The 12,862-nt window shown below is 35.3% G+C and overlaps 1 protein-coding gene across 1 annotated transcript; it reads right to left on the bottom strand.

The window, feature by feature from the left end:
* Nucleotides 1-1,086: 1,086 nt before the first annotated feature.
* LOC141614229 (protein FAR1-RELATED SEQUENCE 5-like) lies at nucleotides 1,087-4,263 on the bottom strand. Its single transcript, XM_074432987.1, has 4 exons — nucleotides 3,938-4,263; nucleotides 2,022-2,614; nucleotides 1,570-1,751; nucleotides 1,087-1,170 (listed from the first exon to the last, which is right to left on the bottom strand). Exons 1-4 carry the CDS (start codon nucleotides 4,261-4,263, stop codon nucleotides 1,087-1,089), a joined length of 1,185 nt encoding a protein of 394 aa, XP_074289088.1.
* Nucleotides 4,264-12,862: the final 8,599 nt, after the last annotated feature.

Raw genomic sequence — 12,862 nt, 5'->3', positions numbered from 1 at the left:
AAGAGGAACCAGCAGTTGGTATCACGCTTACATCGTCAAATGGCAGCAGAAATGAAGGCGGATCCTCCCCTGTCTCAGAAGGTGTGGTAATAGCAGGACGCATGTGTTGGAGAAGCGGGTGAAGTAGAAGAGACCTTGACGCAAAAATTGGATAACGACCTCGTATGCTATGCTGACTTCATTGCCATGCTTGATCAGGTGGACAAGGGTTTGGAGAACGTGGTTCTCCCACCCTCGTTTGACTTGGGGATAGATGACATTGGACAAGCACCAGCCCGCTTTTACGAGCTCAGATACACTCGTGATAGAGACTGTCCACCAGGAGGCCCCGTTTTAAACTGCGCAAAGGATGTCACCCGTGCCCTCAACCGTCCTACAGAAAAGCCTGCTAGTAAGAAAAAGTAAAGTAGGGGCACATGCAATTAACAGAACTGTCGTTTATTGATAATGATGTAGTATTTTGGGACACCACTTTTGGTCCTTCCCTGCTGTGAAGGGAATGTTAAACAGTCCTTATTTTGTTAAAAACTTATGATCTACCATTGTGTAGACTAATGTGGTATTAGTATTACCAAGACTGTAGCTACATTTTGAAGATGATTGACACTCCTCGTATTGTGACTTATGTGACAAACATGGTCACACTGTTGTAGTAAAGTAGTAACATTTTGATGCTGACCATAAATGTCAGCAAGTTATAAACCACGGTTGTTATCATGTTAAGTTCAAGTCAGAACGCTTAAACATAGGTACTTGTCTTTGATAGGGTGGTCACATTTGTAACAATGACATATATGTCACCATGATTAGTCAATGATGTTCCCATGTTAACAGTTAATTCACCATGTTAACTTTAGTATGTAAGCACATGTAAATAAAAATTTGTTAAATAATGGTAACATCCAACGCTAAATTCCCATCATATTGATCAACAGAACGACACTTTTGAAAGGTGGGAAAGGAACAAAAAAAACTTAGTTTATGACAAAAAAATGGTGACATTTAAGTATAACTAGTAATGCCACCTCCTTCTTTCACAAATGTGATCAGGTAGTAGCATCTTAATATGCAAACATGTATGAACAGCTAAGAGGAATAAAGGTAACCGATATTTTCAACAGATAGACACATTTTGAAGGTCGCAAAGTATCGAAAATAAACAGCCATAATCTGAAACATAAAGTCAAAATACTTAGTTTATGACTAAAAATGGTGACATTGATAGATAACTAATAATGTCACCACCTTGTTCACAAATGTGACCAGTTTGTAGCATCATAATATGGTAACATGTATGAACGCAAATATATCAATCTGATTTCATATATGTTACAGCTAATATGAGTACAGTTTTAACACAAAATTAACTGGTCTAACAAATAGTTCATTGTACCCAAAAAATTAAAGGAAAATGTTTGAGCTATGTCATGTGGGGCCGTGTAGATCAAATTAGACGCGGAACAGGGGTGTACAGGGTACTGCCTTGTTAAGTCGCTTTCTTAGCTTTTTCCTTCGGCACCAAATTCCATTTTTTTTACGTGCACTACGACCTTTTGTCGTACAATGTACTGGATCTAGAATTGGGGGACCAGCCAGGTCTACGTTGAGTAGATCTTCGTTACGTTGTTCTTCGTCCATACTAAGTTTGGATAGTAACGACTGCACTTCCTTATTAACCTTCACACACAGCTTCTCAAAAACAAGTCTTGCCTCAACAACATTGTGGCATTTAGTGATAAGATGCTTTGTAGCTATCAACATTGAACGATGCCAGTTGATAGCGTCATTAGCAATGCTTATGCGAATGTCACTTGGGAGGAGCCTCTCCAACACAACTTCTTTATAAAATTTAGTCCATCTGCGTAATATCTACCTTGTTGGTATCTCCCCAACGGAATGCATGTGGAGGACACGAATGATGTGACTGCAAAACGTACCCATAACCTGGAACTTTCAGCAAGTGCATTCAATTAAATGATTAGAGCAATCATACGTGACATGATGTGCCCCTTTCTGAGAACCAGCGGGTTGGACGTTGTACACCAACAGAGGAACATCAACTGGTAAGAATGTGGCCCGAGTTCCCATGGCAAGAGCGAATTCTCTCTCAAAGATGCGAAAGAGCTCCACAGTATAAACTTGAGATGCATCCAGCAACAAATCAGCAAGAGGGTACACGGAGGTTGGCGTAGACCTTATACCATTGAATTCTTTTCGCTCCTCCTCACTTCTCCATCTTCTCACCGTGGTTTTAAATATCCCAAAGAAAGCGGTCACTGACGTGGTCTTTGAAGCTTGGAAACCCATAGCATGGTTTGTGCTCTCGCTCCTCTGAGACGATAATATCCCGGCAGAAAAGTATTCATTGTTCAATGTAGTGCTCCGTATCACTCTATGTTTATATAGTCTCTTAAACCATGAATGGCCCTGATCTAACCCATAGTCTTTCAACATTTTGTGCCAAGTTTCTTCAAATTCAGACTCATTGTAACAACCGTTGAGACATTTGTTGAATATGTTCTGGAACAGACGATCACCCTTTAATTTCGCAAAGTGATATTGCGTTTTGTTGAATGTGCCACTGACATAACCTATGTCTTGATGTGGGATAGACCTGTGGACATGTCACCATTATTAGTGTAAAATGTTATCACCAAAATATACATTAAGATGGTTACATCTGGTTTCTTAATGGATTCATGCATAAGTGTAACCTTCTTTAATAGTCAGTAATGTGTCCACTTTGGAGTGTGTACAATATAACAATTGTAAAAATGGTTGCATGTTAATTATAATTATAAATGTTGATAGCTTAGAGAATAATGTAAGGAGTATACAATATTATTTATATGACGTGTCAAGATCTTATACAAACAACATTTATCAATGAACATGGTGTCATCTGATAAACGTGGTACAATGTTAGTATCAAATGTTTTAAATGTAACCACATTTCAGATTGATAGAAGGAGGGACATATATCAGCTCAGATGGCGACATGTTAATTAGAATTATAAATGTTGGTTGCTTAGAATGTAATGTAAGCAGTATAAAAAATTTTTTATTTGAAGTGCCAAAATCTTATACTGTTTACATTTATAAATGAAAATGGTGTCAACTGATATATGTGGTTCAATGTTAGTGTCATAGTGATTTATGTAACCACTTTTTAGATTAATAGGAGGAGGAACATATATCAGCTCAGATGGCGATATGTTAAATAAAATTAGGAATGTTGGAAGATTAGACAGTAATGTAAGCACTATAAAAAAATTATTTATATGAAGTGCCAAAATCTTATAGTGATAACATTTATAAATGAAGATGGTGTCATCTGATAAATGTGTTACAATGTGACTGTCACAACGGTTTAGATATAACCATTTTTCAGATTGATAGAAAAAGGTACATATATCAGCTCAGATAGCAACATGTTAATTAGAAATAGAAATGTTGGTAGCTTAGAGAGTAATGTATGCAGTACAAAAATTATTTATACCAAGTGTCAAAATCTTATACTGGTAACATTTATAATTGAAAATGGTGTAATCTGATAAAAGGAAGGACATATATCAGCTCAGATGGTGACATGGTTATTACAATTAGAAATGTTGATAGCTTAGACAATAATGTAACACAGTAATGTAAGATTAACTTGATAGCATATATATGCAAAAATGGAAACATGGTCTGTTTATGCGTAATGTGGACAACTCTAATGAGATAAAGTCAAACCTCTTTGATGGCATTTGCTATTGCTTGGTCTTGGTCAGTGAAGATAGAAACTGGTCGGATTTCATCTCCCACTGATTCATTGAAGACTTTGAATAACCACTCAAATGATTCTTGATTCTCGTTCGACAGGAAAGCACACCCAAACATAACGTTCGACCAATGATTGTTGATACCAATAAAGGCTCCACAAATAAGATTGTACCTATTCGTACGATAGGTAGTATCAAATATGATAACGTCTCTGTACAACAAATAGTCCTCTCTCATCATCACTTCTCGCCAAAATATGTTACTTAATCTTCCTTCTTCATTAAATTGAACACGGAAGAAGAATCCCGGCTCCTCCGCTTGCCTACTAGTCAACAGGTTGATCAATGTTGCTACATCACCTCCTTCAATTTTTTTCATCCGTAGTCTGTTTACGTAGTTAATATGATCTCGCTTTCTGTGCCCAACGAACTCATCATCGCCAGCAGCTGCCGCAACAACTTTGAATTGCACAGAAGGGGGGACGTGCGCTTCAGCCATTGCCTTTATTAACTCGTCCTCTGCTTTTGAAATATTACGCTCATACCTATGGTGATGCTACCACTCAGGAGTTTTAACGGGTGATTATGTTCGATCTCATGCTGCAACACCTCCCATAATCTTTCCGCATTTACTTGCGTCCTGACACAGGCTTTGCACTCGCAATGAGTAGTTGAAACATTCCTCAAATTACTGTTGAAAACTTCAATGTCACCATTTAAACCACCTTTACTCTTGTTCCCGTGTTTTCCTTGGCATGAGCATCTAAAGTATCGCTCAATGAACGGTCTATCTTTCTTGTTAGCCCTATGAGATGTAGATTTCTTGACACTAAATATGTTGTGAATGTTTAATATAGAGAGCGTAAATATGCTCCCATTTCACTGCTTTGATTCCAAGAAGAGAACCAGATAGGTCAGTACCTGTGACAAATGCATCCGATTTAGACACATCGTGTTAGAATAATAACACTGTGTAATAAACTGTAAACTTAATAGACAGAAAACCTAAAATGGTAGCCGATATGCATTAATATGGTTACATCTGAATCGGTGTTGTTCTTGAAAAAAACATTACAAAACTCATATTTAACTGACAAAGTCATGAAAATATTTTTTAGTAAGCTATAAGATTGATGTAGAAGACAACAAATTAACATCTTTACATCTTAGAGTATTATCATCATCGTCACAAATTTATCATCGTCACAAATTCATCGTTGTTAACGATTTATCAACCCCAACAAAAATTATCAAGTAGACAAAAAAATGCCCTAGATTGAGCTAAATATCATCAACAAACAGAATATAACAACAATTACCATCATAAAGAGGAAAAAAATGAACCTTTATTTATCATCATCGTCTCAAATTCATCATTAGTAAAGACAGGCGCTACACTATCATCTTTATCATTAGCACCCATATGATCATCTAAAACTGTCTCTAAAACCAAGCAAACATCTTCCTCTGACATTTTTTCTTAGTGATTAATATTTATAAAAATAATGTGGGTATTTTTGTTGAAGATTTACATGATGTTACTGGTGAAGAATTATAGATGGGAGCTTGAAGATGAAGATGATGGTAGCTCTAGTATTTTTTTTTGGAAAAAAAGTGGTGCCTAGCACGGGAGTGACTAACGTCATAAAAAAGTGTGATGGGTTGGGGTTAGAGTGGGGTTGAGCTGCTAATAAAATAATTGGATTAGCACAAAAAACGAGATAAGCTAATAATATTCTAATGACCCCAATAGCAACCCACCCGCCCAAATCATTAGAATATGCAATTATTTGACCTGTCTCTCCCTTGTGACGGATATAGTACGTCTTCAATGAGAATTTGTGAAAACTATCATTGGTTAAAAAACTATCATCCCTTGACCACAATACCCTTAGACTGTAACAATAGATTGTTAAACAAACTCTATCGAGCCAAATTGAGGTAATGTGGGGCAAAATATAGGTTGGATCGGGTTCACAACAAGGCTTTATATTTTTTTTCAACCTTTTCATTTAGCAATAAAATTGTATTTTTCCATCTTAAATTATTTGGTACTTTGTATTAGTAATGTAATAATACTTGCATTTTCTAAACCGAAATATTACTAGTATTAAATTATTTTTTTGAATGGAATAGAAGGCGTAATTATTTAAAGATAGTCAATTATAATCAAGTTTGGTGCTACTGTACTCTTATTTTGCCTTTTGATTCCTCTAACATTAAAGCCCTTTACTGAAGAGAATTAGCTTTTATGCCTATGATTTTTCTTTAGAATACTATTATGAGTGTGCTTTCAGCTTTGACCCAAATAACAAGGATGTTTCTAGTAAGTTTCTTATTGTGGTTGCTTGATTATCTTAATTAATGCTAATGTAAATCGGGAAGCTTATCAGTTCAACCCCCTTGACATGAAGGAAACTTTTGTGCAAGATGTACCTATAGATTATGGGAGTGGTAATACAACCTACGAGCCCTTGGATGATAAGTGTGATGGTAACCCCTCTTCCACAACTAGCCCAAAACCTATTGACTACATTTTTACCATCAAGAAGCGACCTCGAAATAAATCACATTTATCCTCTAAAGATTATCAGAATTTGTATCTTGGACAAACTATGCAATTCTATCACCCTAAATAATTGTCTACCTGAAGGTTCGGCCCCTCGTATCTAAAACCTTTATTCATATGGAAACTCTCCATGAAGAATCTCCAAGGGAAGCAACAATTCCCATTTATTGTCTTTTTGTCTGAGAAGTGTTGAGAGTGTTGAGTTGATTCAAGAGGAGGCTTTTTTTTTCAAGCAGATAAGAAGAAACACCTAATATTAAACTCTTCTCATGTTAGCAAGGTTTCAGTGATTCAGTTAAAATTTGCAATAGACCGAGAGTATTCGAGGAAAAAGTGGCTGCAACGTCGATAATTCCTATGTTCGAGGTCGAATGGATCGAGTTATTGCTAATTTGAAGAAAAGATCTTAGGTTTTATGTCGACCATTTATCTTTCTTTCTTTCTTTTTTTTTTACAGGTACACATCGAGACTATTGTTGCTGTAACACTCCCATAAGTCGGGACCCTTCCTCAAGGCAATCCCAACGCATGGAGGCATCACAAGGTATGGTTTCCCAAGCTTGTAGTGCCAAGAAACGAGTAACGGAGAATTTAAGACGATAAACATTAAATAGATAAGTTGTAGTTAATTAATTAGTTACATGTTAAGGGATGCAAATATCATCCCATTTAGTACAACCAAATCGAAGATGAAAGTGGAGTTTAAAGAGTCAAAAACTAGACAAGCACAAGTGATGACAACTAGTGAAAACCGCTTCCAAGCCTCCGTATCTAAGCAAGCTAACCTGTCAAATCACTGCTCCCCATATAGGCGGAAATCAACATATGGTTCACCACAAATATTTAAAAATTAAAGTGTTAGCTTAATAATACAAATGCTCAATAAATGATAGTGAGAAAGACTAAATGTTCGTGTGATAAATGCTAAGACAACAAACTATAAATCCAACAAGTGTATGAGATGCATGACAATCATTCGCCAAGTTTCTCACCTCCATATAACCGGTGGCCGGGACACGCCGACGAGACCACATACCAACACTAGGTACTCGGAACACGTCCGTAGTACCGGACCCAAGAGCGACTCGAGTCCCCTGCCATACATCGTGCCTCAACCGCACGAGCCCCTCCAAAACTCAAGTACTAAATGTGCACATCCCCCTAGGAGTGGGAAGCTCCAAGGGGTGACTCAAGCGGAAGACGATTTCCTAACCACCTTCCGTCTCCACAACAACAACCAAGTATACTCTGCCATCCTCTAACACCAAATAACAACCAACACAAACTATCTCCAACAAGAATAATCATGTAATTAAACCAAGCATAATATATATCAAAATGCTCAGTCCTTCATTAATTCACCTCTTTTCATGTAATTGTTTCCTAACATGTTATATGCATTCTAACCATTTATATGACAATTAACCATACTTACTCTTTCACCATATGCATAATTAGCATGAAACCATATTATGTCATAAACCCTAATTAACAACAACATGTTATAATTCAACTACCATGAGACAAGTGTAATTAAGGACAATAAATGCATAATTAAACACTCATATTATTAGAGCTAAAAGGGAAAACCCTACCTCAAGCTTATCTTCACAAAGCCTCAAGCTAGGACCTAGAAATGCTCCTCAATGAAGCTTACTACACAAATTAATTACTACATTCATTACCATAATACACTATAATAATCATATTAATTAATCCCCTTAATTACCCATCTTAATTACCCGTACCTCTAATTAAATATGGGATAATCCACTAAGATAAATTAAGGTTTATTAAGATAAGATTAAGGAAATAAAGTATAAATTGACTTACAAATAATTGTTGTTGATTGTATTTTGGAGTATTTGAGTTGTGGTGGATTGACTATGATTGTGAGGTGCGTCCTCGGCTGAGTGGAGTCACTTGCGGGAATGGCTTCACGCCCTTGATTCGCCCCTTGTGGAACCCACCACAAGAGGGGATGTGCACATTAAGGAACATGGGTTGTTGCTCGTTGCGATGAGCGGGGCTTAGGTGGGCAAGGCTGCGGTTCCCCACTGGCGCTGTAGATTATCTGTCGCGGCAGTAATATGGATGAGAGTTGGAGATTGATTGCAAAAATAGTTGCTTTTGTCATTGTTGTATTTTGGCTTATTTTAATTATACAGTGAACTGACCCCGCTGTTGTTTTGTAAACCTGTGGCGATCCATTCGGGGATGATGAGCAGATTGTGACATGTGATAGTTGTCTTTAGCTACGGGGACAAGATGGGATGTCATCACCAATCCTTCCCTTTCCCACTATTCTACTTCCATAGCTGTCAGTGCTCTCTTAGAAGGACAATCCTTCCTGAAGTGGCCATATCCTTTACATTGAAAGCACTTGATCTTTCCTTCAGTCACAGGTGGGTTGGTTTTCTGGTTCATGGGGGCTTTCCCTTTATCTAGTGTAGGTGGTGTAGCTAGTTTAGGTGTACTATCAATCCTAACACCAGTAAAAGGCCTAAATGCAGGTCTAGTGGTAACTTTAGACACTGCAGGCTTAGCCTTTCCCATTTTTTCAACTCTCAAGGACAGGTTAACCACATCCTCATAAGACCACAGGGGTTGCATCCTAACCTTTGTAGCAATATTCTTATCAAGACCCTCCAGAAACCTAGCAATCCTTTGCTCAGGCTTTTCATTAATCTCACATTGCAGGGTTAACTGCTCAAACTCCCTCAGGCAGGTCTCAACTGGTCTCTCATCTTGTGTAAGTTTGGACAGTTTAATAAAGAGATCTTGAGTGTAATCCTTGGTGTCAAATTTACTCAACATCTTTTTCTTAAGCTTAGACCATGACCTAAGTGGTTCTTTTCCTTCCCTAATCCTTTGGTGTTTCAGGTTATCATACCAAAGATAAGCATATCCCTTTAGTTTCAAGACAACAACTTTAAAGGCCTTAACATCAGCGTAACCTTTATACTTAAAAATTTTCTCAATATCCTTAATCCATTTTAATAAATCATCAGGATTTAGGCTACCAGGAAATTCAGGGATTTCTACCTTTAAATGCTTGTCTATGTGTTTAGGAATCTCCTCTTATGTTCTGATGCTCTCCTCAGATTCTGATTTATACCCAGGTGGTGGCTGTCCTCTCCCTGCTCCCACAAAGAAGCCCCTGCCTCTACCTCTTCCTCTGGAGGTGGTTGTCTTCTTGGATCCTGGTTTGGAAACCTCTCCATCACTACATGAACAACATTGAGTAGTGTGTCCACATTTCCTGCAAGAGTTTCTATTCTGGTCTCAATACCTGCAAGTCTCTCTTCACTCATGGTTGTTTTTTGTGTTTTTGTTATAGGTAGAGATAATGAACTCACAGTTTCTCTCAATCCAAGACTAACACAAAGGTGGAATTGTGTTAAATCTTGCTCTGATTACCAAATTGCAGTGTTAAACCCCAGGCCTGACACAAAGACTGAGACTTTAACTTAGCCTGACTGATCTGATGTTCTCAGGAATGCAATGAACTTTCAGAATTTGATTAAAAATACCAAATGACCTGCTAAAATCATGAAATTTGGTGACAAGCTAGTTAAATGAATAAACTAACTCTGACTAAAATTTCAAGGATTTGGAAGCATTCTAAGTAATTTTGATAAATTAATTAAGGTTGCCTGACAGAAAGGAACCAGGCAATCTGAGACAGGATTGATATTGAGATGGAACAAGGAACAAGGGATATAATTATCAACTTAAATCCCACAGAATACTCACAGGGAAGCAAGCCAACAATTTGGACAACTTAAACTGGAAATTATCACAGCCAAGCATAGATAATAACCAACTCAAGTTAACAGCAAGACTAAACAACCCACAGACTGAGCACATGATTGAATGAACCTTACTAACAGACTTTGTTCAACACCTATAGTCTAGGCACAAGATGTTAACATGCCTGACTCTTAGCTACAGACTAAGCACAAGTTATAGAGATTTAAATTTGAGAGAAAACTTAGGTTTAATATACATCAAAAGCTACATGAATGCAGTTGGAGTAGAGGTCCTTATATAGGCCTCACTCTCGGAAATCTGTTACAAGTTTAACCTAGAAATCACATCCAAGGGCCAGGATTAGTTCGTAGGACATAATTAAAGTATTGGAAATATTTTACAATGATGACAAAATGATTTAAAGGAAACTGCAATAAAACAACAGAAAGTCTACACTGATAGTGACATGCTGCTTCTTTGGCTGTTGTGTTGATTTTGCTGGGAGTATAAGGACGAAAGGAGCAGTAGAGGCCTTGACTTTGGCTCTTAGGTGATATTTGAAATATGGAGAGACAAGCAAAAGCATCCCAGCAACAGCTCCTTCCTTGTTTAGCCAGAAATAGCAATATGTTTTATGCTTTATGTCCCTTTCAGCAGCTTTGACTTTCAGTTTGATTTTCTCTTGATTGCAGTGTGAATTTGGCCTGGCTCCTTAGGACTTTTCTGAGCTTAGTTGATCAAGGTTTCAGCTGGTGGTTGAGCTTGAACTGGTACCTGTGACCTCCTAAAGCAGGCCTGGCAGTGGTTGCTAGCAGGACAGTGTGGTTGGTATTGTTGCATGCTGCCTGATCAGTGTGGCCCTGGTCCATGGCTCCTGCTGCACATTCGTAAACCCTAATTGTGCTCATGATACCCATATTTAACGCATAAACAACATATGATATATAATTAATGCATTAAAACACATACAAACATGCGAAAACATAATTAACATGATAATAAACAATCAAACATGTGCCAATCATACAAAACAATCATTAAATTATATAATTACATCAATTGGCATAAACACAATTAAAAGAGAAACACCTAGTTACCTTTTTAGCAATTAACTAGTTTTGTGACCCGTGAAATTCACGGGTTGTTCTGTTTTTAGTGTAATATTTTAGTGATTTAATACAATAACATACTACGATCAATTCAATTTACAGTTTTCATGTTTTAAGAGTTGTATAAATTCAATTAGTCTTTTATACAACAGTTTATCAGAAATTAAAATTTCATACATTAGATATACTAAGATACCCCTATCAAAACTAAAGTAACTCAATGCAAGCTAAAATGAATTAATAATATAAGTATTCATATAATCAAATTAAACAAAACTATATTATCAAACAAAGATCCCCAAAGATAGAGCATCCTCACAAATTAGATATCAAAATTTCATCAATAATTCTGAAAATAACATAAAACACACAATTAGAAATGTTATGACAAAACTAACATTTCATACCCCCATAAAATTGAAGCTAATACAGTAATAAATTGCGGAACTAAAAATTTTAAAGCAGCAACAACTTGAACAACAATCGGATCATTATTGCCGAATACTTCACCTATTAAACAATATTATACAAAAAATGCTATGTCATCCCCTCAAATTTTCCACTTTTTTGTGATATTTCAAAATATATATAATAAATGCTCAAAAAATTATTAATCATCCACGATTCCACGTTGATGTCACCAATCTTTAGTTAGTATGTAAAATATAGTTGTTTATTTAATCTTAGTATTTCAACTCTCCTTATAATCTTCTTTCTTCAATAAATCATACCTATTAAAAAAAAGTAACACAATAATAGTGGAATTTGTTTTATGCAATATTATCGTTATTAACTTAGTTTCACCTTAAGTAATGAAAAAAAGAGGGAATGATAGTCAAATTGTAGAGATGTAAGTATATTTACCTTGGAAGAGCTTAACACAATAAATAATCTTGATAGCACCTAAATGAGAACAAAACAAACACATACGCGAAATTGAAAATGTGATGAACACTTCATAACCCAATGAAACTTCCAATAAAAAAATAAAGAAAAATTAGTTAATAATATCGGTGACACATACCATTCTACTAACGATAGAGATAAGAAATTTTTTGCTTACAAATTTTGCCTTCCATAAAAAATATATAAACAATTGAGGATGCGTTTTATGGCTATTAAATATTATTTTTTCATTATTATCAAATTTAATATAGATATAAATAAATATGAAGTTCATGACTTCTGAGCATCCATTTTTCATTATTATGAAGTTTAATATAAACATAAATATGAGAAAATGAGAAATGGTATGTAAAAGGTTTGCATTATTATTATTATTATTATTATTATTATTATTATTATTATTATTATTATTATTATTATTATTATTATTATTATTATTATTATTATTATTATTATTATTATTATTATTATTATTATTATTATTATTATTATTATTATTATTATTACTACTATTACTATTACTATTATTATTATTAATATTATTATTAATATTATTGTAATTATTATTATTATTATTATTATTATTATTATTAAATTTTTTTTCTTATAAACTCCACTTTGCATGAAAGTTGTTTAAAAAGTTATCTTGTATATGTAATTAAAATATGACATATTGATGATGATAGATATTTTTGTTTTCCTTTTAATTATATTTATAAATTTGTAGATATTAGTAGCTTTATAATCCAAATTATTAGATT

Source organism: Silene latifolia, chromosome 11 (assembly GCF_048544455.1).
Source record: "Silene latifolia isolate original U9 population chromosome 11, ASM4854445v1, whole genome shotgun sequence".
Lineage (NCBI taxonomy): Eukaryota > Viridiplantae > Streptophyta > Magnoliopsida > Caryophyllales > Caryophyllaceae > Silene > Silene latifolia.
This window is presented reverse-complemented; position numbering and strand designations above follow the sequence as displayed.

Excerpts from the sequence above, each read along its gene's own strand:
- LOC141614229 (XM_074432987.1), bottom strand. The coding sequence starts at position 4,263 with ATGGCTGAAGCGCACGTCCCCCCTTCTGTGCAATTCAAAGTTGTTGCG. Across the intron at positions 2,615-3,937 it reads ACTACCTATCGTACGAATAG|GTCTATCCCACATCAAGACA; the intron begins GTACAATCTTAT and ends ACATGTCCACAG. Across the intron at positions 1,752-2,021 it reads GTACAACGTCCAACCCGCTG|CTACAAAGCATCTTATCACT; the intron begins GTTCTCAGAAAG and ends CAATGTTGATAG.